This window comes from Yamadazyma tenuis, chromosome 3, assembly GCF_029203305.1.
Source record: "Yamadazyma tenuis chromosome 3, complete sequence".
Taxonomy (NCBI): domain Eukaryota; kingdom Fungi; phylum Ascomycota; class Pichiomycetes; order Serinales; family Debaryomycetaceae; genus Yamadazyma; species Yamadazyma tenuis.
Window position 1 is genome coordinate 482,210 of NC_089463.1, and position 27,137 is coordinate 509,346.

Sequence of the window (27,137 nt, forward strand, 5' to 3'; positions counted from 1 at the left end):
GAAAATGCGGAGTGAGGTTTTCAGATGCCACCGAGGAATACACACTATACATTATATATTTATGGGGTGGGGCTTCGATTGAGGTCGATGTCGTACTCGGTGCCATCGGAAGCAGTGGCTCGCTTGGTCGATGGCATGCGTTTTTTCCACCACCGTCTCGACTCCTTGGTCTGGAGATCTTCAAGAAAATAGTCCGAGGTCTGGTCGTCCTCGTCTTGTTCGTCGCCGTCTTTAAGCTTCTGACGCCCTGACTTGTCCAACAGCACCTCGTAGCTCTTGGTGTCGTTGTGGGCCACTACCCGGTACTTGCTACCAAGTCCCAAATCCTTAATGACGATTTCTCGCGTACGGCCCAAAGACTCGATGTCTGCGACTCTTTCGATGGTCTCGTCAAGAAGCTCATCAAAGTTGGGCTGCGACGCAATCTCGTGGAACCCCCGCATCATGGGGATCGAGTCGGCTCGCACGCGGGACTCGGAGTCGATGGTGAAGATGTTCAAATTGTCGTATTCTTGGATGTAGTCGGGTCGGGTCATGATCTGACGTGCTCTCCACAATGGGAGCTCGGGTAACACGTGACTCTTGTACTGGTCCTTCTGCTCGGGCGAGTTCTGAAGGATCAAGGTGTTTTTGCGTTTGCGGTCCATCTCCACAAACTCCCGCATCAAGAGCATGGCCGCAGTGCTGAACTTACCGTGTTCCATCACGTCGTCGTCCATGGCCATCCCAAGGATCCCACACTGGTTCAAGAACCACGTCTTCTCCCGGTCGATGATCTCGTGGCACGCACTGAAGATGTTCTGGTGCCGAGCCACTTGCAGGATGTGCTGAGGCCGGCCACCAATTAAATCGTACACTTTGTGGCACGCGTCGTCCGTCAACTGCTGGTCTGGGAACCGGTGCGTAGGGAAGTGCTTCTGCCGAATGAACTTCAAGGCCTTGACGGTTTCCATCCGGTTGAAGTCGCGGACGTTGATGAGCTCCAACCGAGTCCCGAGCTTCTTCAACTTTTCGTACACCCAGTAGTCGTCCGAATTGAAGATGATGGTCACTAGTCCAGACCCACTCAATGCCTCTGCCTTCTGCTGCAACAACTCAAGGAGTTTCCCACCTTCTTCGTCTTCTTTGATCAAGTGTGTGTTATTGATGATCAAGATGAGAGGCCGGTTGTGGTTGGTGGTGACTCGACGAAGAGCCAATTGTTCGAGCTTGTTGAATCCTCGTTCGATATCCAACAAGGCCGTGGTGTCTCGGGGTCCTTTGATACTGAAAAGTGACCCAATGTAGTCCTCATTGAAGGTGTAGTTCAAGGCACGCCCCAACCTGATTCTGAAGATTTCGGGGTCGGCATGGGCATCGAAAATCGCCACGTTATACCCGTTGACTTCCTCCATACTTTCGAGTAATAACGATGTCTTACCGGTGCCCTTCTCCCCTACCAACAAGAAATACCGTCCCACGATCCTCCCGGAAATGATGTCGTTCAAGAGCTTTTGCTGCGGTCTTTCCACCCAGTAGTCGTCCGATTCGCGGTCTTCGCCGTCCTGGTCGTCGATGAGAGTGCTGTTTCGTTTGTGCATCGACAACTGGAGGGTGGGGTCGCCTTTATCGAACGCCATGTCCATTTTATCCAACACGTGGATGTTGTAGAACCGGTGGTAGAGAAACCCTGCCACACCCAAGATGAAAATCGAGCTGAAAGTCACTCCGATAGCTTCCAAACACTTGATAAGAAAAGTGCCCATGCGGTTCATGGTTCGCTGGAGCCGGGTGGGTTCTGGCTCTGGTTCGTATTCGGGCTCTTCTTCGGGTTCTTCTTCGGGTTCTTCTTCTTCTGGCTCTCTGGGGGGTTTGTTGCCTCCTCCATTACCCTCACCGGTTTCACCAGAATGTCCGACAGTTTCACCAGCATTACCCTCACCAGTTTCCCTGCTTGTGGGCTCCTTGGTCTGTAGAGCCAACCCCTTTACTTCCTGTGACACGGCTTTGACCAACGGAATACTATCATTTTCTGTCTGGTACTTTTCCTTGCTGACATGTTCCTGTGTATTTTTGTCGCCCTTGTCCTGTTTATTCTTCACCTGCTTGAGCTTCTTCTGCAACTTCTTCTTGTCTTTCTTGAGCTCGTCGTTCTTTTCCTCCAATCCGTCGTCCATTAGCTCCTCCACCACATCAAATGGAAGCAATGGGTTAATCCTCAACACTGCCGAGTGGGTAAAAGGCCGAGTGTATCGAGGTAGTGGCACATACCACGCGAAGGGTCGTACGACACGGGCCGCCACCACGGTGGTTCTGGCGAAAACTCTGTTCATTTTTCATAGTACAACTAACTATTTCTTGGTGCTAAGAAATTTCGCATTCGCGGTGTCAGCCTCACGATAAATCGAATCCTGCATCCACGTTGATCGCGTATATGAGCTTCTGGCGGAGCACCTCTTTATCTTGATAATCTGGGAGCTTGAGTAAGTTTACACAGGTGGCAGCCGTAGGAAGTCGGTCAGTAGACCGGCCGCTATTCCGAATGCCAAACTTGGGGTTGAGCGACTGGAACCCCAAAAGTGGAGCTCTTGAAACCGATGTTACGAATTTCACGAGCTTCGACTGCTCTTCACTCGTCATTTCTTCCACCACCTGCCAGAAGTATTGAATGGTAGACTCGCTTTCAAGGTACCCGCCATATTCGACGTTCTGTTTCCAGTTGGCGATGTCAAGTTTGGCCTTGGATCCAGAAATAAGCATTTGGAGCTCATTAAAGTCAAACATCTTGAGCCAGTTGGAGTTCACCACCGCAAACACCCCTTGAAGAAAGTGTTTGGATTGAATATGGAGCGACGTGTTGAGCAAGAAGTTGGCCATCTGGTGGATGTAGTTCAGTCGGTTGGCGGCCGTCACCTTAATGGCCTCGCCGTTCTTGACCAAATCAAACTTGAACTGTTTACCGTCAGCTCTGGTGTTAACGGTGAAGTTCAAGTCGAGGTCCTCGATATCTGGACCCGACATCTTGGTGAACTTGACCAAGTTCTTGAACAACTCGGGGTCGAGGTAGTTGAGGTCGTTGATCGAATTTTTCATCATGTTTTTGGCGTTGCACCACTTGTTCAAGAAAAAGGGTGCAAATGAAACGTCAATCAACACCTGGTCGTAAAGACACTTGCCCACGATGTTCCCGAGAAACCTAAGATACTGAAGTTGCTCGAGTTGTTGTTCAAAGTCGATTTTATTGTAGTATTTGGTGAAGATCTCGTCGTTCGGGTAAAGTTGGTGCTCGCTGGTTTCTTTGAAAAGACGTCGTTGGCCGTTGGGATCAAATCCTTCAAGAACAACTCCACTTAGGAACTCCTTGGTGATACCTCCTCCATCAACGCCTGCCTCCTGACCATACTCATTGAAAAAAGTCACCTGGATTCCGTGCTTCAATTGAGGTCCCGACTGGCCCAAGTACTTGAATCCATCTTCGAGCAAGTGTTCCCTTCTGGCATTCACTTGAGTACTTCGGGTAGGAGATCCAAAGAAAAACTCGGGCATATCTGCACCGTTTTTGGGTTTGTCCTGGTCAATAAGCCTCTGGAATATCTGTACTCTTTCCTTGAAGTTCAAGAAGAATGGCAACTTCTTCAAAATCTCTAGTTTCGCCAGAATTTCAGAGCGCTGTCTGTCCTTGCCCGGCACCTGGATGTCGTTATTATCCGAGTCGCTGGAGACTTCGTCATCATCATCGGATATCAAATGCAACACACTTTCTAACCGGAATTCGTACTTCTTAAGACTCCACACGCTTTCGTCCATGAACTTCAAGCGGAGGTTCTTCAAGTAAAGTTGGTTAAGCAACACGATTGATGCATCTTTAACCTTGTAGAAATCATGGCAGATCTGAGTGCTATGCGTTTGATTTGAGTTAAAGATCATTGTCAAACAAAGACGCTTCAAAAACACCACAAAACTTGCAGCATTCTCGGTGGTTATGCCATCATCGCTGAAGCTTTCAAAGTCATTGGAGATAATGAGCCAATATGAGAACATCTCGGTGAATGTAAATAGAAGCCTCCAAAAAAACTCGGGTGTAGGCTCCTGTTCATACAATGTTTTGAAATCCGTGTATGTCCAGTATTCCTTACCTTTACTTTCTGCAACGCTTACCAATTGCTTGTAAAGAAATGTTGAAGTCAACCGCTTATAAAACCATGAATACCTATAATGATTGATGGTCATAAACATTAAAAGTCGTGGTTTCTGGTCAGGGATCAAGAACGCAAGGGAAGAGACGATGTTGATCACATAGACATCGTGGTCTTTCTTGGACATGAAATCCATCATGGTCTTGATGAAGTCTCCCGAATAAAGGGTTCTTAAGAGTTGATGAGCTTCAACACCAATTCTGAGCATATCTTTCCTTTCGACATCTTCTCCATCCTTGTCGTAGTCCATAGCCAGCTCATCACAGTAAACTGAAAACGACACCTGGCTCAAGATATGGTCGATGGCCACAAAGTCCTCCAACACGTAGGTAGGACTCGTATGAGCAGACAAAAATACCACCAACAAGTCGATGCGCTCCATCTTACTCAAGTCTCCGATAGCACTCGTTGACTCATGATCCAGTAAGGCCTTTCGTAGCAAGTCCAAGTACGAAGAGCTCAATGTCCTCAACCTGGCTAGAAACTTGAGCAATGCAAAGTATGAATCCTTCATATTCACGCGAAAGATGAGCAGTGTGACCAACTCATCATCCACATCTACAACGCTGGTAAGAGTATCGATGAAACCCGGGTATCTAGCATCCGTAGGAGACTTTTTAAGAATATGCTCAATACACTGGCAGGTACGGTGGACCAACTGCTGGGAGTGAGAAGTCCTCAATACCTCGATAAGTTGGAGCAAGCCTTCCACCAGGGACTGGGACGTCACCCGGCACAATTTCCATTCATCAACTCGTTTGTACACAGTTTCGAGTAAAGGAGTGATGATAGATTCATTCGAATCAAAAGGAAACTTCCACACGCAAAAGTAGTTCAATCCAATTATCCAGTCGTCAAACTGGCTTTGTGAGCCAATTGATGTCGTCAACCACTTCTCGTAGTATGCCTCTGCTGCTTTGCGGTGTGATAGGTATCGCAACACGTACTGTTTCAAAGTTACAGCCGCCTTCTCCCTTAGTCTCTGTTCCTCACGCTGTTGTCTTTGAAGTTTAGTTTTCTCCAAATAGGTTCGGTTGCCTCCCATATGTGTCATTCTGTTGTCACCTAGGTTCACCACACGCTTGCGGGACTGGCCCGTGAAGTTGACCATGCTGAAACCTGTGAAGTAATAAAATGCAGCGTCACTATTTGCCCTTCACAAACGGTTGCATCCAACTTTCGCGCTTTAGTAATCGAGAATTTGTGTATCTCTAGTTATCTATAAAGTGGACTAACTCACCAATGGAGTCCATGATAAACGAAGGCACCATAGACTGGTCAAGAGTGTGCAATTCTTCCAAGTCGTGATGCTTGGTTCCTCCCGATAATACCAAAAGCGACCCACCGTTCCCGCCACCCAATTTACCATCGTTACCAAACTTGATGTCTGTGTACAACGTATCACCAACCATCACGGTTCTGTCTCTCTCAAACCCCTGGTGCTTCAACACCGTGTCCAACAAGAGGGGGCTTGGCTTTCCCACGTTGATGAACTCCCGGTTGGCGGTGTATTCCATGTAGTTAACCACACTTCCTCCGGCCGGTAACACCAACCCACCGTGGCCAGGATAAGATCGGTCGATGTTGGTGCCGATAAATGGCAATGACTTGTTTTGGTGCAACAAGTACTGCAAGGTGGTTGCAATTCTCATGTAATTGAACTTTTTGGTAGACCCGACTACCACCGCTTTGACATGAGGATCCACCTGGAGAAGCTGGTGATCGAGGTCGAATTCAGTGTCAAGGGCAGGGTCCGAGCCACCGACTGGAATGTATCCTTGTTGTCGCAATTCCTCTTCTATGCCATGGTCTCCCAACACCCATACTTTGGATCCAGCAGGGATCTGGAGTTCTTCCTTGACGGTTAGCGCCGCCGCGTAGCAGGTGGGGTAGATGATGTCGATGGTGATGTTCTTGAAACCAAGTTTGTCGAACTTTTCCACGTACTCTTGTCTAGATTTGGAGGAGTTGTTGCTGATAAAGGCCACCCTTTTGCCCTGAGCCTGAAGAAAGTTGATGGTATCGAGAACCCCAGGGATGAGAACCTCGTCGAGCCAGATCACTCCGTCACAGTCGAAAAGGAAGTTGTCGTAGTTGTCGAGAAGCTGGTGTATGTGTTGCTTGGTATCCAATTTAGTAGGTTTGCTCATCATTGAAGATAAGAGGTGCGCATTATTAAAAATTCGCTACAGCATGGATGTGACAGCAGAACAAATTGGGGCGGAGGCTGCACCAGCAGACAAGCAGCCGGTGAATGCACACGTTGGCGGTGGCACAGTACTACCAGCAAAAAAACTGAAGAAAAAAGTCCGGAAGCCTCAGAGTGAAGAAGAGTATCAGTTCCAAAAGCACCTCTTCACTCAATCAGGACCAACTATCAATACCGACACCTGGTTGTACGACGAACAAGCCTTGGAAGACCTTGATAAAGACAAGAAGACCGACCGGATGCGGATGTTGAATGCGTGTGAAAAGGCCTACTATGACCGGAATTATCCAAAGTGTCTTGAGCTCATCGCACAGGCCGAGACGCTTTTCGGGGTCCATCAACACCCAGTAACAACTCGAGAAGACCTCGACACAAAAGTGAAGAAGAGCAACAGGGTTGAGCGGCACATCACTGATCTTGTCCATATCAAGGAGAAATGTTTGCACAAGCTCGAATTAAAATGAAGGTGTCATGTATCATAATGTATATAACTCTATTTGTACCTACTCTCGCTTCAACCACACATGGAGCTCCACGTAGCTTACCATCCGCTTCTGGAACACCGTTTCTTGTATGGCACCTTTTGGGGGTCCGTCTGACGAGTCTGGAGGCGCAAATTCGTCCAATACCTCGACAGATCCAGTCAAGACATCCACCCTATAGTTGGCTTCGTTCTGAAGCTTGTTGGCTATGCCGAGAGTTGTTTCTATGGTCTTTCCCATTCCTTTGACGGTGATGAACTTGACGTTTTTGTAGTCTCCTCCCTGGTATTTTCGAGTGTTGGTAGTGATGGTTTTGTTGAACTTGTCGAGCATTTTGTGGATACGCTTCAATGCCGATACAAACGGCGTGGATGACTTCACGAGGAACGTGGTCTCTCGCTCCACTACCAGGCTGATGTGGATGTTGGCCCGGTGCTTGATATGTTTGCCGTTTATTCTCTTAATCTTGTCGGACCCTGCCATAGTGCTGGTGCGGGAAACAGTTTCGCGATGGGTCAGAACTATATAGGGAAAAGTATAAACCCGTGTTTGTGGATGATATAAGTAGCAGAACCCATGGATGAGACTTATTGATCCATCCACAAATAGATTACAAACAGGCAGTCTTGACCTGGTAAGCTATCGTGTCTAGACCTGGTAAGTTATCGTGTCTTGACCACCCCCTCCTCTGATTCCACCTCGCGCTCTTATCTCCAAAATTTTTTTGTTCTGGTACGGCAATGATCGAACAACTTATCAGTATTACGTCCCACGGCCCGGCAAGCCCGCTCCGGGGGTCGATCTCGGGCATAATGGGATCCACGTCCTTGGCGTGCTGGATCGTGTTGTTGATGCCACAATTGATCGAGCAGTGGCGATTGAAATCTGCTGACGGAATCGCTATAGGCTTCATCACCATCTGGTTTTTGGGAGATGTGTTCAACTTGGTGGGCGCCTTGTGGGCACACTTGTTGCCGCAGGTGATGTTTTTGGCGGTGTGGTTTTGTTTTGCTGATTTCTTGATGATCTTCTCGTATTTGTACTATCAGCACTTGAACAAGGTCAAGAAACAGAATCCTCAAGAGCACAGACCCTTGATAGAACACAGAAGAACGTCGAGCACTTTGACGGACATTGCGTTGGAGCCTTCCTATCACGGGATTTTCACCAAGTTTGGCTTACCGATTCTTTTTGTGGTTGGGTGTGGACTTATGGGGTTCTTGGTTTCTGATAACGGCACTGATGATACTACTCCAATTGACGACACGGGCGATTCAATCAGTTTGGGGCCACAGATTGTTGGATATTTGTCGGCAGTGTTGTACTTGGGAGCCCGAATTCCTCAGATTGTGCAGAACCATAGACGGAAGTCAGTTCATGGCTTGAGTCTTTTGTTCTTTTTGTTTTCTACGTTGGGGAACTTGACGTACGCGGGACAGATCTTGTGTTATAGGAGTGACTCGAACTATGTGTTGTTGAACCTCAGCTGGTTGTTGGGGTCCTTAGGAACCATTTTCGAGGACAGCATCATTTTCTTGCAGTTTTATATTTACAAGGATAGCATTAGTGACGATGAGTTCATTCCATGAGGGAAGTTTACATTAGATAATACGCGATCATGTACTACAAATAGAATTAGTAGTTTGGGTGAGTCTCCACTGATTCAAATATCGAATACTCCCATGGGGTCATTTCCTCTTCGCCAATCTAATGCTACATTTATGTTCGTCATCCAGTGATACATTCATGTTCGATATCAAATGATACATTTCTGTAGTAATCTACTTGTCTATAATACTCATGGATCGAAGTCAGCCAACTGCTTGTCGTCCTCTTGTGCTTCATTATCAAGATTAAACTCTTCAGCCCCGGACCAGTCCACCAAAATCTCTCTGAAGTTTGACAAATCAGTATTCTTCATGAAGTCATTCTTTTCCTTCTTCCAGTCCACTTGAACATCCATAAATGCCTTGTCCCACACCTTGTCATAAACAGCCTTGATCTTTGCTTCTTCCTTCTGTCTTACCTCTTCCAAAGCCATCCACTCCATGTGCTTCAAGTCGTCCGATGATGGCTCGTAGATATGCCATATCACGTAATGAGGCAAGCCGTAGACGTTATAGCCCATTCTCTTGGATAACTTTCCAAATGCCTCCGTCTCGGCATGTTTTTCAAACGAAAAAGCTGGGAAATGGGAACCAGTCCGGAAAACCTTGGCTTTGGTCAATATTGAAACCCCTCCGATTCCATCTAGCTCCATCTCCACCTCGGGGTCTCCATACGGATCTCTTAAGTATGCTAAGTGTGGTCTCCAGGTTTGATATTCGACATATCCTTCCACAATACATGCATCTTCGTCGAGAGACTCGGCCAACTGCAATCCCCCATCCGACTCCTGCCACGAGTTCAAGTCGTATGGCTGTTGGTTCCCCAACCAGTCGGGTAAAGGTCTCCACACATTGGGGACAATGACATCTTTATCATGGTGCATCAAATCTTCCAAAATGGTGGGCGGAACCGTCTCAACATCGGCGTCTCGCCAGTATACGTGAGAATGGTAGGGTTTGATGGCCACACTCCACAACCAGTTTCTGGCACGAGCCATCAACTTTCTTCTGGGGCCTTGAGCAGCAAACCCGTGTCTATCACTAAAAGACTGGCCAATGATCTGGCCAAAGTCCTTTTCGAAAATCTCAATCTCACCAAACCGCATGCTGTGATCTGGGTCGTTTTGGATGGCCATTAAGTGTTTTTTTAAGTTACCCATGGTGTTGTCACTAGAATCACTCACCAAAAATGCCAAATCAATTAAATGGTGGGGATATGTCAAATTTCTCATGTGGCCAAAAAACATCGGCAAGTGGGCAGAGGCGTCTCTCAATGGCACGCAGAAAAGCACACGTTCTTCTCGCTGCCAACCGTCTTTACTTCCTTGGTAATGAGCCAAATCAAAGTATTGCACCAGGTCCTCGAGGCTCTTGAAGCTAGGCAGGTAGAGCCCGGACGCGTCGATTATAAACACCTTTATCAAGGTTATTATGGTGATAAGTGCTCCGGCTGCAGCTAACCGGAGCCCATTGGTGGAGTCCAACTTGGTGTTCATTGCCCTAGAACAGTATCAGAAACGTTTCAGCCAGCCGTGAAAAAAAAGTGTCGCGCGCTGCCTCAGGAACAGAATGTTGGGCGTGTGTAAACCTTAAAGTAGACAAGCCTCTTTAGACAAATATCTGTAAACAAAATCGGTACACAAACTTGATAGAAAAACATTTGTAAGCTCAACACATGACTTTGCAGAGTGTTTCTTGACCAAGGTTTAGAAATTATGTGTATTATCTGTGCAGTAGATACTCCAGGCACTGGGGCAACAAAAGTAGTGAAAACCACAGTTCCTAGTTCATTCCTATCCACTTATTTTTTCTGCACTGGTTGTGGCGATCCCGAAGTTGTACTAGGTTAGGAATATCAATTCATTCAGTCGACAGTCTTCAAATATTATCCCAATTGCTGTACAATGCTACTTTCACCTAAAGGTAGTATGTCTCCACCCGGAAAGAACCAGTATTTTTTCTGTTCGAGCCGATCCGACAACTTCTTATCTATACCGGATTAGTAGAAATGGTTTGAGACAGTCGATCAATTATGAAACTGGAGCCGAAGTTTTGTTTTAAAACCCTCGGGATTCAAATGAGGTTTAGTGAATGACGAGCAATAACCATACGGCTTCTCTTGGCTCACCATAATAATCTACAATTTAGAGCAATTTTTGTTCATTAGTGCAGGAACAAGTATTACGAGGATCTTCCAAGTTGATGTGGGAAATATTATTAAAGAATCGACGAAACCGTTGTAAAGGAACATCCAGCCCAGAGCAGATTTGATGATTGCAAGATGCAATACTAAGGGTACGGAACTCATATGATCAACTGCAGTAAGTTCGTTTTACTGCGGTAAAGACCGGGTGTGGCGGATCCAAGACAACCGAACGGCATTACTGCAAGTATCATGAGTTAATTTACGATGTCCAGGTATATTTTTTAGTCTAGTTCATGTAGGTGTACCGCTCATGTGGTTTTCTGCACATTGCCGGTGATTTTCTGCACAATAGCTGTGGGGTTTTGACACGCAAGACCCAATTAGGAAACTAATAGAATGTCAGACACTTATATTTCATGCACCAGCAATATTCAAGCACACATGGGGTCATCCTTCTAACCGGGGATACAATTATCAGTGATAGGAGTCGAGAACAGAGGTTTTGGGGTGTATGTCGTGCCTCTATAATCCAGATGTCGCAATACCCCTACCCAGTGTTGAGTTTCCATACCCGACCTCCAACAGAAGAGAATAAAGTACATCTAAGAACAGTAGGAGGAAAGCAGTGAAGTTCGTTTGTCTCGGTTAATGTGTTAGCTGCAGCTTTAGGAAGCAGTTTTAGGAGAAGTTTTAGGAAACAGCGTTGATTTCTCAATTGTGTCACCGGCTATTGCCAGAGATAAAGAGAAGAAGAGTTTGTCCTAAGCATTCTGGTTTGATGGGTCATCAAGTGTCTGTGGCCGTTATACCGTTTGGTGATAAATGACTATAGTCATCACTGCTTGGTTAGACATTCTTTCAGTTTGCAACAAAAGCGTGGGCGTGTATCCGCCAAATACTAATATAAATCGTACAAAGTCAAATATGTATCTAACTCTAGATGCTAAACCACAGTTTTGGCTCAAGTGAAATTGAACTAGTAGTACTAGATGGTTAACAACCAGGGAGGCATAATTCATAGCCTCGCAGCAGCGCTTAAGGTTGTGTAAATTCTTAAAACATAGGGAGTTGCGACATACATCCGGGTTACGAGGATCCCCAGACACTAGATTGGTAGATAATGGTTTACCGCGTTGTAGATTAGGGGTAGGTGGGTGCCAGGAGTTTAGGGAGTGAGCAAATAAGGAGGAATAGCTGTGGGTGGAAGGAGGCATGTTGATTTGTGGACAGTCATGGATAGTCATGGATAGACGGAACAGTTGGTGCCTGGTTCCGATGTGTTTACGTGTGTCTGATGTCTGATGTCTGATGTCTGATGTCTGAAGTTTGAAACATTGCTCCCCCTCGTAAACCGATCGTACCATAAAATATTGATGGCATACAGGACCCAATTTTAGACCCCAAACCGCCTTACTAGACTTATTCGGTTACAGGGCCCGCAAATTCTGATACTGTAAATGCATACTGCGGATTATCGTCCTGCACCAAAGTCGATAATGCCGGCTGGAACCATCTGATTTATGTGCGAGAATCCAATGGTTTTTCAACCGGGTACCGCCAACTAAGTCCGAATGAGGTGACAGGACTTCCAACGAATGATTGTCCCGGACAGGGTTGCCAAATCCCAACCTCCTCTGAGTTATTTAAACCACCTGGATTCCCCTGTCTCACATTTGCTCATTACCTAATATGAACACCTTCAACTACGAATTCCAACCCATATCTCCCATGTCAGACAACGAGGACTGGGTCAAGTACATTAAGTCCGAGGACTGCTCCGATGAAGAAATCCCTCAAGACATGTTTGACGGGCCCTTGGATGAGTTTTTCTCAAATGAGTACTCGAGCTACATTTCCTCTAACCAGATGAACACTCCTGTAGACTCCAGCCAAGGCTACAAAATAAACTTGAATTCAGTGAACCATAAGTTGTTAGACCTGGCTACTACCACCGATGACGACAGCTCGTGCCAGTCGTCGCCACACCAGTCGCTGTCGATTTCGTCGCCCGACGACTTGGTTTTTGACTCCCAGAAACTATCATCTGCCACATCCGGTTCCGGAACCACAACTGCCTCGTCCCAAAAAAAAACAAAGAGAATTACCAGGAAGAGAGCTCCTCGCAAAAAGCTCACCGAACACCAAAAAGCTGCTCATAACGTCATTGAGAAGAAGTACAGAATTAATATCAACACCAAGATTGAGAGCTTGCAGAAGCTCATTCCGTCGGTGGCACGGGAAGAACCTGGCTTCAGAACCCATTCCAAAGCCGATGCTGAAAATGATTCCAAACTGAAAAAACTCAACAAATCGTTGATTTTGGACAAGGCCATAGAGTACATAATGTTTTTACAACAGAACCAGTGCAAGGTGATAGTGGAGAACACGGGCGTTAAGTCCCGGCTCGGACGCTACAATTAACTACTGCTAAAGACCTTTAGATATGCCCTAATGTGATACGTAATAAGTAGTGCTGTAAACACAGCGAACTGAACGTACTCTGTAAATGTAGGAATGAAACGTGACATTCATTCAAGTACTAAAACCACAGAAGCCGTGCTTGGAATCGTATGCTTTTCTATGTATGGCTCCATCACTCCATTTTCGAAACGGGTTTTATCCGAAAAGTTTATCAGCCGTCGGACTTTTCTGGTCCTTTGTCTCTCGGCCGCCTACATGCTTCATGTACCTCACACTGCAGTCATGCCCCTTGAAAAATAGGTATTGGTATGCGTTTACACAATCTCTTTTGATGTTTGCAACCGCACAAAAGTCGCGACTCTCAACCAAAATTTGACAACAATACCTCACCCGCCATGATAGCTGTAAACCAATTGACAGGCGATTTGACAAGCCTATTGAACGAAACAAAGAGGCGAAACACAGATGTGCGCCGCAGTTGTGAGGCAGCGTTGTCGGCATTGGCCAAGTATCCTCCAAACCACCCCAATGACCAGTTACTGCCGGCGGACAAATCAAAGGTGTTGGCACCATTCTTGATTTCCTGCAACACTGGCAACGCAAGGTTCGCCAACTTGGCGGTTCCTGCTATCCATAAGCTCATAATATCGGATGCCATTGATCCCAAGGACTTGGAGCCTTTGTTGAAGTCTTTGTTGGAAGCTACTCATTTGGCCATCGATATCCAGTTGAGAATTCTTCAATGCTTGCCAAGTCTCATGCAAACCTACGGTACTCATATTAGAGGCGTGTTGCTCTTGAATCTTTTGAGTATCTGCTCGAGCTTGACATCCAACAATAAGTCTACGGTGGTTATCAACACTGCGTCGGCAACTTTACAACAGCTCTTCACCAATATTTATGATCTTATCCCCGTTGACTTGGCAGGCATACAATTGACGAAATCGGTTCAGGTGGATGAGAATGAACAGGTTGAGTTGGATGAACTCTCTTATGAGGGTTATCTTATTTTCCTGGACTTGTGTAAGTTGATCGATAACGACTCGCCCAAGTACTTTAAGAACTTGGCCCATATCAAGACCACTTCTGCATTAGAAATCATAGAGAGCATTCTTTCAATCGATAAGAGTTTGTTCAGCAACCATAGGGAGTTGTCGTTCTTATTGAGAATACGATTGATTCCTTCGTTGCTAAGAATCATCAACTCATCCACTGACTTTGCCTTGATTATTCGCACCATGAGAATCTTACTGGTGTTGATCAGCTCCCAATTGACTCACTTGGTGATAGAAGGAGAAATTGTCCTCAGTATATTGAACCACATATTGTTGAATAATGACAGTCTGGTCTGGGAAAAGTACGCGGTGCTAGAGCTTTTCAAGGGCCTTTTCTCCGATTTTAATGTCATTCAAACCATTTTCGAACTCTATGATCAGGACCCCAAGAAGAAGAATGTTATTCAAGAGTTATTATCTATCATTTCCACTTTTTTGCAATACAATTCTCATTTAATGAGAAACTCAATTACCGTTCCCAGCCCTCAGTCTCAAAACCAATTATCAAAGCAAAACTCTACCGTCAAAATCTCCATCATGGATCTTCTTGACAAGACTGAACCTCCCAATTTTATTCCTCAAAACTACCCTATTTATTTGATCTTCAGTATTCTACTTTCCTTCACAGATGGTATGGCCAAATTTGTTCAATCATTATCTGATAGCGGAAACCCCAAGTCTTTGGAGTATGACATTGATTTCATCAACAACTTGATTTCTTTAACATATCCAAATTTGTCGATGTTGCTTAAGTCATTCATTCATTCATTGATGGATAATGACTACTTTCATCTACTCATCCGCTCGTTGCAAAAATATACCCATACAACTGGTCTACTCGGCTTAAATAGCTTGAGAGATGGTCTATTAACCCTTTTGGCAGAATCAATAGTCAAGCAGGACCAAGATCTTGATGTTGGTGAAGCTGATAGGTCTGTTCTTCATGAGCAAGGAAAGAACTTGATTGCTTTTGGTGAGTCTCTTGTAGAGTCTTTGACCAGTGGTGATGCTGAAAAGAAAAATGGCCTGTCTCAAGGTGACCCTCAACATAAATCCCAAAGGTCTTTGGTCGTAAACTTCAACTCAAGACACATTACTTGTCTAAGAGCCTTGGTCAACCTTGCTATTTCCTTGGGGTCGACGTTAACTGATTCTTGGAAAGTCATCTGGATTACCCTTCAATGGTGTGACTACTATATAAACGGACCGAACGACTTCAGCTTTGTTAACAAAAAAGAAGAAAATTTTATTCCCAGATTAAGTCAACAAGAAGTCACAAATATCAAAACTTCAATGAGCAAATTCTATGACAGCATAGATGATTATCCAGTGGAAAGCTATCGGAATCTTATGACTTCATTGGTAGAATTGTTTGAACTGGAATTCGACGACGAGTCACTCTCTGAAAGCCAACAAGAGCTGTTGGAAACTTGTCCATACAATAAGGTATACTTTGTTAAAGAGATCTATAATGTCAGCAAGATAAACCCCATCAAGTTCTTGGTAAACAATGGTGAAAGCTTTGAACTTATCAGTAACCTTTTTATTAAGTTTGGTATTACCAAGCAAAAGGGAGTTAACTTCAATTTCAAGATTTATATCATCAACAAATTTAATGATATCATTAAAAACTTGACCACAGAAAGCTCCAAAACTGATGATAATGTGGTGTTCAACCGTATAAGTGACATTTGCCTTGGAGGATTGAACAACTTGGTAATTGAGTTGAATAAGCAAAGGTATGATGAGTTACTTATCATAAATAACAAGATCGAGATTCATTTGATCATTTTGAGCACTCTTAATGACTTGATTGAAAATTACAATAAGAACTTAACCACCGAGAAATCATGGAATATTATTTTCAGTATTATCAACAATCCGTTTGAGTTCAGAAAGGATGAATTGAAGGGCACTATCAATGATAGTTTGAATGACAAATTCAGCTTATTGCTTAATTCCTCCTTCAATTCCTTGAAGCTTATTCTAAATGAGTTTATTGTTAGTTTGCCGATTAACAAGTTCAAAAAATTGATTGATACCTTATATAACTTCTGTCTGCAAACTAACGACTTGAATATTTCGTTCAGTTCAATTAGTTATTTCTGGTTGATTGGGGACTCAATTAAGAACAGGTTTAACGAAAGCTCCCAAACGAGTCCAAGTGCAAATGACACTTTGACAAATTTCAAAGAGGACGAACTCGTTAAGTACATCGAATCAGCTACAACAAGTGATGTGGCTTTCTACAAGAGCTTGGACATCTACCTATTGTTAAATTTGATCAAATTGTCAAGTGATAATAGAGCCCAAGTAAGGGATGGATCTCTTCAAACTTTCTATGAAATCATTGATATTCATGGGATATTGTTTGATGCTAATGATTGGAAGTTGATCTTCAACATCGTTATCACGAAGATTTTCGTGATTCAAGATCTAGAAACAAAGGAGTTGAAGGAAACCGTTTTGTTGAAATTGGACGGCATGAAATCAATCTTCAGCAAGTTTCATCAATTGCTTGACTTGAGTTTCTGGCTGCTGTTGTTCAACTTTGGAAGAGAGATAATAAAATTGAACAAGGTTGAAGTTCACATTGTGCTTTTGAAGAAGTTTAATGATTTGTCCAGCATTGAAGTGACAGATGACAATATACAAAAGGAATTTTTTGAGTTCTGGTGTGGTTTCTCCATTGAGTACGACTTTGTTGACCCAGACTTGTACATTGAATGCTTATTCAATTTAATGGAAAACTTCCCGTTGGTATACAGAAAGATCTACCACACAATCGATGAAGACAAGGTGCAAAAGATTTTGAATGTATTTACAAAGTGCTTGCGATATCCGATTATCATGAACCGGTCTGACGACACACAACCAACATCTTTGCAGTCCAAGATCTTTTCCAACATCAAGTTGATTGATGTGAATGAGGACAAAATCAATGTGCTTTTGATCCGAGAATTAAGCAATTTGTTGGTGTACCAATTCAAAGTAAGGGAAAGAATCGAAACCAAGCTCAACAACTCGAACTTGAAGTCCAGGTACAAGTTGCCAACTTTCATTTCTGTTAGCAATGCTTCTTTTGAGTTGGTTCAAGTGATACTCAACAAAATTGAAGACTTTGAAAGTTTGATCTCAGACAATACTATTGTCAAGTTGATCAAATCGCTACTTGACATTGTCGAAAACAATTCTGCCGGTGCCAATCCTGAAAAGCCCTTGTGGATCGAATGCAATGGGCTTCTTATCACCATTCTTCAAAAGATCACCCAACACCCCACGTCTATGAATAGCGAGATCTGGAGGCTGATTCTCAGAGCCATCAAGATCTGCTTCAGCAGTCAAGGCAAAGACAATGAAAAGCTCAACTCCAAGCAGTATTTCCAGATAACGAATATCATCTTACCACTCATGAAGGACGTAAGTATTATCGATGAATTCCTCACCGAAGTGTATCTCAACTCCTATCTATATGAAAAGAATGAGATCGAAGTCGAGTTGATGGCCCCTCTGGACTCAATTGACAAAGTGATTAAAAATCTCGTGAACTACAACTTCGGAGAGTCGTTTGGTACTACTAAACCCATTGTTTTCTACAGGCACAACAGCATCAGATTGGTATGTCTTCAGGAACTCATCCGGTTCATCAACACCAACGACGAGCAATTTTCCACCTCTGTCAAGCTCTTTATTGCCAGGACAGCCTTCGCCTTGAGACGCTTGGTGGAAGAGGAACAAGTGGTGTACAAACGGCCTATCTCTCGTACTCAAATCAACGAATTGAAGACGTTGTTAACGGGTTTATACACCCATTTGAATACCAATTACCACCCACAACAGTATTCAATGATCCAAAGTCTCGTTGGTTTGTTAATTAGGTTCAATCCCTTCATTCGGAATCTTCACGACCTCGGACGCTTGTCCGAAGACATTCTCCTCAAGTTCAATAGTCTCAGTGTGTAGTTCCTAATCCGCATCAAATTTCGCACCCTTACTCCTAAACGCGTTAGCTGCATCTAGGCAGAGAAACGACGTGCGCGACCCAGAAGAATTTTCTATTTTGATTTCAAAACATCCTTCTAAATTTACCGTTCTGAATTTCCCACAAATACCACTGTGCATTTTCTTTCATTTTAGCTGGTGGAAACTCTCGTGTTGGTCTTCGTCTTCTACCGTGTGAATATTCACCTGTATCATATCCACATACCCCGTGTCCCATTTTTGCCTAGTGTTTGCTTTGTAACCAGATCGACGTGTAAAGAACACAAACCCCGTCAGATATTGTTTCACTTATTTGTGAACCCTTTTCCTTTAGTCTTAACTCAAAATCACACCTTTGTCCGCTATGTCCTTCAGAAATAGTACCAATTCCAAAAACTACCAGGAATTTGATCCCGAAGCTGGAGAACTAGGAAGAAAAAGGTCTTTGGTCAGACCTGAAAGACTGAGAATCGACCAAAGTCATCCAAGATACCACTATACTCAAGTCACCAACCAACAGTCGGACCACTTGAAAGTACAACCTTCATCTACCGGATTGGATCCGCAGGTATCTAATCATGACAGCACCTATAATCCAAGAAACAGTTTCCACAGTTATAGAACCTTGAATTCTAAATATCCCGAAGAACAAGAGGGGATCCCGTTGATGGACTATGGTGATGAAAACAAATCCAATACTGCTTCTCCCCACAAAGGCGGAACCGAAGTATTTGGGTTGAATGATGAGGTCGAGTATTCTCCTCACAAAAAGGATGTCATTAAGAAGAACTCTCTCAAAAGAAGGCTGATGACTAACCATGACAACCGTGAGAGCGACGGTACTTCCATGTGGAGGATATACTGTTATATCATCACCTTCTGGGCCCCTTCTCCACTATTATACTTGTTTGGCTTAAAGAGCAAGGAGAGACAATTTGCTTGGAGGGAAAAAATTGCTTTAATCTCGGTGATCTTGTACATTGGAACCTTTGTGGCCTACTTGACGTTTGGATTCACCAAGACTGTGTGTTCCAAGACAGCCATAAGAACCAGAATTAACGAAGTGAATAGCGGATACTTGATCATCAATGGTAGATCTTTCGACTTGACCAAGTCTCAACATCCAGGTGTTGCTGGTATTGATGCTGGTTCCAACATATTATATCCTCCTACCAATGCTGGTGGAAAAGATGCATCTCTTTTGTTTCAAAATGTCAATGGAAACTGTAAGGGTTTGATTAAACCAAGGGATAACTGTACGATTCCTACTAAAGATACGGATGAAGTCGCATGGTATATGCCTTGTAAGTTGTTGGAACAAGACGGATCATCTCAACCCAATTTTACTACTGAATATTATGATGGTTGGGCATGTCATACTAGTTCTGATGCTAGAAATGCTTATTATAATTTAAAGGTAACTGGAGATGTTTACTTTACGTGGGGTGATATCAACAATAGTTCGAGAAATTTGGTGGTATATTCCGGTAACGTCTTGGATTTGGATTTGATCAACTGGATTCAATCAGATGATTTAGAGTATCCAACATTATTTGACAGATTGAGAGATGAAGAAGCTTATAAAGGGCATGATATTTCATTGGTCTTGTCTAACAGTGACGAAAGGCATGCAGCCAGATGTTTAACTGAAATCATTAAGGTCGGTACCATTGACTCCGATACTATAGGTTGCATTGCTTCCCAGGTGGTTTTGATTGTATCCTTAGTTTTCATTTTATCGGTGGTGGTTGCCAAGTTCTTAATGGCCTGTTACTTCAAATGGTTCATTTCCTTACATCAAGGGGCTACTGACTTAAATAGTAAATCCATGGAATCATCCAACAAAAGCATGGAAAATTGGGTAGATGATGATGGTGCCCTCCAAAGAAATTTGGTGGTTATTCCCCTGAAAATGAGAGCTGACTATAAAACCAACAGACAATCTGTGTTCAAGAGAATGTCTTTGACACCAAATGAAATGTCACAATACTATATCAACAGTGAAAATTTGTCTAAGAACTTCAAGTATACCACCATGGGCACTCAAAACTATTTGATGGCAAACAAGAACCCTCAGAAGACAAATGCATCCAAGAGACAATCGACCATGTTCTTGAATGAAACTTTCAACTCTTCGACTGACTTATTGAACAGACAATCAACTGTAAATCCATTTGATATTGACGACTTCAGCACGATGCAAGGTTTATCCCCTGATATCATTCATCCAGATGTTGTACCTCAGCCACCAGTGGAATATCAGCCTTATGGATTCCCTTTGGCTCATACCATGTGTTTAGTTACCTGTTATTCTGAAGATGACCACGAAATAAGAATTACTCTTGATTCGGTGGCCGTTACCAATTATCCAAACTCCCATAAGTTGATTGTGGTAATTTGTGATGGTTTAGTCAAAGGTTCAGGTAACGAGGAAACCACCCCGGATATTGTGTTGGGCATGATGACTGACTTTGTGGTACAACCTGAGGAGGTGCAACCATACTCATATGTGGCAGTTGCGCAAGGTTCCAAGCGTCACAACATGGCCAAAGTATACGGTGGATTCTATAAGTATGATGATTCCACTGTTCCCCCTGAAAATCAACAAAGAGTTCCCATCATCACGATTGTGAAGTGTGGAACCCCAGAAGAAGCAAACTTACCGAAGCCAGGTAATAGAGGTAAGAGAGATACCCAAGTTGTGTTAATGTCGTTTTTGCAAAAAGTCATGTTCGATGAAAGAATGACTGGTTTGGAGTTTCAAATGCTTCAAACTATCTGGCAAATAACTGGATTGATGCCTGAGATGTACGAGATTACCCTAATGGTAGATGCAGATACTAAAGTGCATCCAGATTCCTTAACTCATATGGTGGCAGAAATGGTAAAAGATCCTGCAATCATGGGATTGTGTGGTGAAACAAAGATTGCAAATAAGAATCAAAGTTGGGTGACATTGATTCAGGTGTTTGAGTACTATATTTCCCATCACCAATCCAAAGCATTTGAAAGTGTTTTTGGTGGGGTAACATGTTTACCAGGTTGTTTCTGTATGTACAGAATCAAATCTCCTAAGGGATCAGATGGATTCTGGGTGCCGATTTTGTCAAATCCTGATATTGTTGAAAGATATTCTGATAACATCACCAAATCATTGCACAGAAAGAACTTGTTGCTATTAGGAGAAGATCGGTATTTATCTTCGTTAATGTTGAGAACCTTCCCCAAAAGAAAACAGATTTTTGTTCCAAAAGCTGTTTGTAGAACCGTTGTTCCTAATAAGTTCAGTGTTTTATTATCCCAAAGAAGACGTTGGATCAATTCCACCGTGCACAATTTGATGGAATTGGTCTTGGTCCGGGATTTGTGTGGTACCTTTTGTTTTTCGATGAACTTTTCGATTTTCATTGAATTGGTGGGTACTGTGGTTTTGCCTGCAGCCATTTGTTTCACCATCTACGTCATTGTGTATGCCGCCACCACGACTCCTACTCCAGTCTTATCGTTGGTGTTATTGGCGTTGATTTTCGGGTTGCCAGGATTATTGATTGTCATCACGGTGTCATCCTTTCAGTACCTCGTATACTTCGTCATCTACTTATTCGCATTGCCAATCTGGAATTTTGTTTTGCCTACCTACTCGTTCTGGAAGTTTGACGATTTCAGTTGGGGAGAAACCAGACAAGTTGGCAGTGAAGACAAGGGATCGCATGGAGACCTTGAAGGGGTATTTGACTCGTCTCACATTGTCATGAAACGGTGGAGGGAATTCGAAAGAGACCGCAAAAACGAAGGATTGACCATGCCTTCAGCTACTTGGAACCCATCAAACACTAATTTATTAAACGACTCGTTCTCCAATTAGAACCGTCAGCAAAAAGTACGGACCGTTTCTATATATTAATAATATATTTATCAATTGGTTCACCGGTAGACCACCGAACTTGAAGGAGACAGTTGGTTCGAGGCTCTAAAACACTTGTCGAGGTAGATTTCTTTGAATTTGGTGAGTCGATGGGTGTTTTTAGGTCTGTTCATCGCCGGCTTGAACGCCGAACCCTCTGTAGCAAGAGCGAAAAGCATGTGGCAGCAAACTACGGGTTGTCCATAATTATATATACATAAATGTACAAAAACTTTAACTGCCAATTACATGCGAGTTTCAGGCCAAGGACGCCAGTTGCAGATATTTTTTCGCCAAAACCTTGATTTTCTTAGCACAGTCCAATAAACGATACCCTCGAACAACCTTAATAAACGGCTTTCAGACTGAAGGAAACTGTATCAAAAAACATCTCTACCTGGTTGAGACTCAATTGTTTTGCAGCTGCCACCGGTTGCAGCCATTGTTCCAAGAAAAGCTATGGCGAGTGCGCGTGCACCGGAGATATTAATAGAAACACCATATTCTCATGGCAGCAATCCCGCCACCCGACAACGTCTCTCAGTGCACGTGAGAATCCTCCAGCCATAATGGGGTATTATATCGAATTGCCCGGCAATATAACCCCTGAATATGTGTGTAAACCTTAAAAGCAAGCGTCTCCCGACCCTTCTAGAATCCGCGCGCAGCCGGCAAAACATTACCAAACTGACGTCATTCCAAGTAACTATATTCATTTTTAGGCAACAATACCCTTTTCAAATTCGCAAAAATAGATATATATAGTCATCATCATCCACTTGTGTGCTCATTTTCATTTCCCATAATATATAAGCACACCCTCTACTGGTTTGTTGCAACATCTGTCGGCTCGTGTGCACTATCCCCACACTGACGTTTCCATATATCTGGCATTAAGGAATACCATCTAAAACCCAGATCCATAGCCACAACAAATGTCCCCACCCCATACTGCCAGCTCCCGTGGGCCTCGTCCCATCAACATGAACATGGACAACCTTAACATTCCTACCTTCACGTTTGGCCTGGTGTCCCCAGCTTCGTCGACTTCCACCACGGCCTCATCGACCATATCCAACCCATTTTCCACCACCACAGACCAAGCCCCGGGATATATCTCGCCCAGTGTATCATTGAATATTCTGACATCCATGCCCAAGTCACCGCTGATGAAATCTCCCATATCGATGAAGTCACCTACCCATTTGCATAGTCCTCACGATTTGCCCATTCAGAAAGCGCATGCTGGTGAACTTGAGCAGTTTGTAACAAGCCACAAACCGGTGATTATCGATATCCGCTCCTTCAACCACTATATGAACTTCAAGATAAGTGGATCTGTCAACGTGTGTATTCCCTCAACCTTGTTGAAGCGTCTGTCATACAAGTTGCCCAACATCCTCTCTTCCTTCAAGTTAAGTCAAGAGACTCAGGAAAAGCTTTTACTGGGATCCACAAACGTCTTGTTCATCGACACAAACTCGAATGACATGTTGAGCTACCCTTTGTATCAGACAATCCAGAAGTTTGTGGCCCACAACAAGGACTTGCACCTTTGGTACCTTTTTGGGGGTATTGAAAGTATCAATAAGAATTCATCCATGGTGGAGGTGGAATCACCCGTAGCTAGTCCCAACGATTACAAAGGGGAAGACAGTGGTTCCTTCGCGACGTGTTGTGCGGCGGGTCCTCCCACCCTGCTTTCCGGCTTCCAATTACCTTCCTCCACCCCTTCCAACCAGAAGTTCTTGTCGTCTTTGAAGAAGAATGTGCCCAAATTGGATATCAAATCGATCATCGAGTCCGAAGACCTCAAGGGCTACAACTATACTTTCAAGGTTCCATCTTCGTCCAAGAACTTGAAAAACTTGCCGTTGTGGTTCAAAACAATTCTTCTCGATGACAGGGGCGAAGTCAATCTGAACTCCAAAATCTTGAAACACCTTAATGCCAAGTTCAACAAAATCGAAAAGGTAGAGCAAATCAGATTGAACTTGGCCATTACTGATACCACCTCCAATAAGGCCGACCTTGAAAACCATACGAGTTTCTGTTCAGCTTCTACTCCATGTCCTCAGTGTGATGATATCAACTATAAGATCCCCAAAGGCGTTGAGTACGGGTTCAAAAACAGGTACAACAATGTATGGCCCTACGAGCACTCAAGAGTTAGATTGGACCATTCTCCCCATCCGGGAGCTACAGAAGCAACAGAAGGCAATGAGGCCAGTTTCTTTGAAGGTGTCTCTTTTGATGATTACTTCAATGGGAACTACATTAACTACTCCAAGATTTCTGATAATCTGTACATCGCCACCCAGAACCCATTGCCGTCTACGTTCAAAGACTTTTGGAAACTCATCTGGAGCAAAAAAACAAAGCTTATCATCTGTCTTAATACCCAGAGCAGTTTGCAACCAAGTTACTTCAACACCCAAATATTGGATAATTTCTCCGTTAAAGAAGTTGAGGTGAAGGAATATGGTACTTTCATCATGAAGGTAATTGAGGTTACTAAAACACTTGCTGATCACTCGGCGGAAATGCTCACCGTACACCACTTGGAATTTATCAACTGGCCAGATTTTGGTGTTCCTGACATCGATACGTTGATCGGATTTATCAACTTCAAGAACAAGTTGATCGAAACTCAGAACTTGGGTAACGGGTGTTTGGTTCACTGCTCCGCCGGATGTGGCCGAACCGGTTGTTTTATTGCTATTGATCTGATCATCCACTTACTTAAAAACTATGATGGTGATTCTTCTCAATATCCACTGGCAACGAATTACAGCAATAAGGAGAATGACAGCATCAAGTTTGATCCTTTTGGCGACGTCGATCTTGTCTATAAATCAATTCAGTTCCAAAGAACCCAGCGAATTTCCATGTGCCAGAACTTTGACCAGTTCATTGTATGCTACGAATCGGTGTTGAAGTATCTTTTAGATTTTGTATTATAATGATGTAATGAATAATGATCTTATTAAAATCGCAAAAATCGCAATTCCTATAATTACGTTGCTTTCTTTTCTTTTTTTAGATCAATTATACTCCGACTCTGTTGAGGAATATGCAAGATAATTAGGACGTATGCATAATCGGTGGATTGCTTTCGTTTTGTGGTATAACATTATGCGGTCGTGTCCGGAAAATTTGTGCACCAGATGATCTGGTCACAATAACCATAAGGTACTCCAAAAATTCTTTAAAAATCATACCTAGCTATATAGGATAGAGTGATTTCTGATACCTACGTGGAACAACCAATAAAAGACCCCTGATAACCGGGAGTTGCACCTGTATTTTGTGAGCCATCTTTTGTAAGCCATATTCGCAGTCTATTGAGACGTCCTGAAAGGGGAATTTTCATTAAATGGATAAAGTAGCTTATCTCCTAAACCTATTGGGAGATGATATAAATCGGCTTGATTTTCTGGATGTACATCCTCCCAATATCTACAACAACCTTGCAAAGATGATTACCACTCTTCCGTTGGTCGAAGATACCTACGAGTCAGAAACCACCTTGGCTCAAACCAAGACCGAAAAGTCCATCAGATCCATCTACAAAGACATAATTCTGAGCCACAAACACTTCAACAACTTCTTTGAAACCCAAAATCACCTCAAATATATCTCAAACAGCTTACAAATCTCACTTCCTCATCATTATAGCAGTTTGGATCCGAACCATTCATGGATGTTATATTGGCTCATCAATTCTGGTCTTGTGTTAAACCACGAATTCCCACAAGAAATCACCCAACTTGCCACCGAAAAAATGAAGACGTTGATTGTTGATAATGGAAAAGGGGGTATTGCAGGAGGCAAGAACCAATTGGGTCATGTGGCTTCTACATATGCTGGTATATTGTTGTTGGTGTGTCTCAGAGAGTATGAGCTTTTAGACAGCATCAGGTACAACTTGCACTCATGGTTTTTGAGGTTGAAACAACCCGACGGGTCATTCGTAATGCATTATAACGGTGAAGCAGATGCCAGATCCATGTACTGTGTCTTAGTGGTGTGTTCGTTGTTAAATGTGTTGACTGATGAGATCCGTGAAGGGGCTTTAGGCTGGATCAAACAGACCCAAACCTATGAAGGTGGGTTTGCGGGGGTCCCCAATACAGAGGCACATGGAGGTTACACCTTTTGTGCATTTTCCAGCTTATTCTTGCTTTTGGGACAAAATTGTAACAATAGAGTGGATTTGAAAAATGCTTTACAAACCAGTATAGATCTCGAGAAGTTCATCAAATGGGTTGTCTCACGACAATTGAATTTAGAGGGAGGCTTGAGTGGAAGATCGAATAAGTTGGTTGATGCTTGTTACAGTTTCTGGGTAGGAGGATGCTATGGACTTCTTGAGTCTGTATTAGCAGTCGACATTTTCGACAAGCAAGCGTTGAAAATCTATATAATGAATTGTGCACAGAACAAAGATGGAGGGTTTAAGGATAAGCCCGGTAAAAGCATTGATTTCTATCATACAAATTACTCTTTAATGGGTTTGAGCATATGCGAGCATTCTGTTGCAATCGCTGAAGACAAAAATATCAACAAAACACCAGATTTCTTCGGATATAACTTCACGTACGCTGAGGTTAATGATGACATAAACACCACAGAAATCAATTGCGTGTTTGGTCTCCCCGAAGTTTTGTCTAAAGCTTGCAAAAATTATTTTTTGGAGTGTGACAAATAAATACCATAAAATACATGAAAAAACCATCGAGCCCTCGAGCCCTCGTAGACACATATATATCCCTTACAAGAACTAAAAAAAACATGCGAATTCTGTGGATCGAACACAGGACCTTCAGATTAACTGGGACTGGAGTGTAACTTCAGTCTGACGCTCTCCCAACTGAGCTAAATCCGCAAGAAAGAACCCACGCCGGGACTCGAACCCGGAATCTTTTGATTAGAAGTCAAATGCGCTAACCATTACGCCACGCAGGCAATTTTCTTAACTTAGAAAATGCCTAGACTTACATATATTGAAGGTATACAGGCAAAAATCGATTTTATAAAGCTACGAGACATAACCTGACATTTAATTCAAGGTTTTAAGTTCTACTGGGCATACTTTCATCCAGTTTGGTTCAATTCGCGCAGAAGAAAGGCATCAATATCTCATTTCCTTCAAGG

The 27,137-nt window shown here is 43.4% G+C and overlaps 12 protein-coding genes and 2 non-coding genes across 14 annotated transcripts; 7 read left to right on the top strand and 7 right to left on the bottom strand. All coding sequences in view use genetic code 12, as the record gives it.

Annotated features, from left to right (window-relative positions):
• Positions 1 to 59: 59 nt before the first annotated feature.
• PSN45_002612 (uncharacterized protein) lies at positions 60 to 2,312 on the bottom strand (the record flags this gene model as incomplete). Its single annotated transcript, XM_006684869.2, has 1 exon — positions 60 to 2,312. The coding sequence occupies one exon, from the start codon at positions 2,310 to 2,312 to the stop codon at positions 60 to 62; it is 2,253 nt and encodes a 750-aa protein (XP_006684932.2).
• Positions 2,313 to 2,373: 61 nt separating this feature from the next.
• HUL5 (ubiquitin-protein ligase (E3)) lies at positions 2,374 to 5,286 on the bottom strand (the record flags this gene model as incomplete). Its single annotated transcript, XM_006684866.1, has 1 exon — positions 2,374 to 5,286. One exon carries the CDS (start codon positions 5,284 to 5,286, stop codon positions 2,374 to 2,376), a length of 2,913 nt encoding a protein of 970 aa, XP_006684929.1.
• A 100-nt stretch (positions 5,287 to 5,386) lies between these two features.
• pho2_1 (4-nitrophenylphosphatase) lies at positions 5,387 to 6,325 on the bottom strand (the record flags this gene model as incomplete). Its single annotated transcript, XM_006684865.2, has 1 exon — positions 5,387 to 6,325. The coding sequence occupies one exon, from the start codon at positions 6,323 to 6,325 to the stop codon at positions 5,387 to 5,389; it is 939 nt and encodes a 312-aa protein (XP_006684928.1).
• Positions 6,326 to 6,368: 43 nt separating this feature from the next.
• Positions 6,369 to 6,848, top strand: PSN45_002615 (uncharacterized protein; the record flags this gene model as incomplete). The annotated part of the gene is made up of 1 exon (XM_006684864.1): positions 6,369 to 6,848. One exon carries the CDS (start codon positions 6,369 to 6,371, stop codon positions 6,846 to 6,848), a length of 480 nt encoding a protein of 159 aa, XP_006684927.1.
• A 39-nt stretch (positions 6,849 to 6,887) lies between these two features.
• On the bottom strand, positions 6,888 to 7,349 carry PSN45_002616 (ribonuclease P subunit p20 family protein; the record flags this gene model as incomplete). Its single annotated transcript, XM_006685095.1, has 1 exon — positions 6,888 to 7,349. One exon carries the CDS (start codon positions 7,347 to 7,349, stop codon positions 6,888 to 6,890), a length of 462 nt encoding a protein of 153 aa, XP_006685158.1.
• Positions 7,350 to 7,606: 257 nt separating this feature from the next.
• Positions 7,607 to 8,455, top strand: PSN45_002617 (uncharacterized protein; the record flags this gene model as incomplete). The annotated part of the gene is made up of 1 exon (XM_006684863.1): positions 7,607 to 8,455. The coding sequence occupies one exon, from the start codon at positions 7,607 to 7,609 to the stop codon at positions 8,453 to 8,455; it is 849 nt and encodes a 282-aa protein (XP_006684926.1).
• Positions 8,456 to 8,664: 209 nt separating this feature from the next.
• Positions 8,665 to 9,969, bottom strand: ANP1 (Mannan polymerase II complex anp1 subunit; the record flags this gene model as incomplete). The annotated part of the gene is made up of 1 exon (XM_006685092.2): positions 8,665 to 9,969. One exon carries the CDS (start codon positions 9,967 to 9,969, stop codon positions 8,665 to 8,667), a length of 1,305 nt encoding a protein of 434 aa, XP_006685155.1.
• A 2,339-nt stretch (positions 9,970 to 12,308) lies between these two features.
• Positions 12,309 to 13,040, top strand: TYE7 (Ty-mediated expression protein; the record flags this gene model as incomplete). The annotated part of the gene is made up of 1 exon (XM_006685091.1): positions 12,309 to 13,040. The coding sequence occupies one exon, from the start codon at positions 12,309 to 12,311 to the stop codon at positions 13,038 to 13,040; it is 732 nt and encodes a 243-aa protein (XP_006685154.1).
• A 395-nt stretch (positions 13,041 to 13,435) lies between these two features.
• On the top strand, positions 13,436 to 18,058 carry MON2 (Endocytosis and vacuole integrity protein; the record flags this gene model as incomplete). The annotated part of the gene is made up of 1 exon (XM_006684862.2): positions 13,436 to 18,058. The coding sequence occupies one exon, from the start codon at positions 13,436 to 13,438 to the stop codon at positions 18,056 to 18,058; it is 4,623 nt and encodes a 1,540-aa protein (XP_006684925.1).
• Positions 18,059 to 18,440: 382 nt separating this feature from the next.
• Positions 18,441 to 21,941, top strand: CHS3 (Chitin synthase, class 3; the record flags this gene model as incomplete). Its single annotated transcript, XM_006684861.2, has 1 exon — positions 18,441 to 21,941. One exon carries the CDS (start codon positions 18,441 to 18,443, stop codon positions 21,939 to 21,941), a length of 3,501 nt encoding a protein of 1,166 aa, XP_006684924.1.
• A 974-nt stretch (positions 21,942 to 22,915) lies between these two features.
• On the top strand, positions 22,916 to 24,943 carry PTP2 (tyrosine-protein phosphatase 2; the record flags this gene model as incomplete). The annotated part of the gene is made up of 1 exon (XM_006684860.2): positions 22,916 to 24,943. One exon carries the CDS (start codon positions 22,916 to 22,918, stop codon positions 24,941 to 24,943), a length of 2,028 nt encoding a protein of 675 aa, XP_006684923.1.
• Positions 24,944 to 25,458: 515 nt separating this feature from the next.
• Positions 25,459 to 26,691, top strand: RAM1 (CAAX farnesyltransferase (FTase) subunit beta; the record flags this gene model as incomplete). Its single annotated transcript, XM_006684859.2, has 1 exon — positions 25,459 to 26,691. One exon carries the CDS (start codon positions 25,459 to 25,461, stop codon positions 26,689 to 26,691), a length of 1,233 nt encoding a protein of 410 aa, XP_006684922.2.
• An 84-nt stretch (positions 26,692 to 26,775) lies between these two features.
• On the bottom strand, positions 26,776 to 26,868 carry PSN45_002624. The gene has a single exon. It is a non-coding gene; the product is annotated as a tRNA-Phe (tRNA).
• A 7-nt stretch (positions 26,869 to 26,875) lies between these two features.
• Positions 26,876 to 26,948, bottom strand: PSN45_002625. Its single transcript has one exon. It is a non-coding gene; the product is annotated as a tRNA-Arg (tRNA).
• Positions 26,949 to 27,137: the final 189 nt, after the last annotated feature.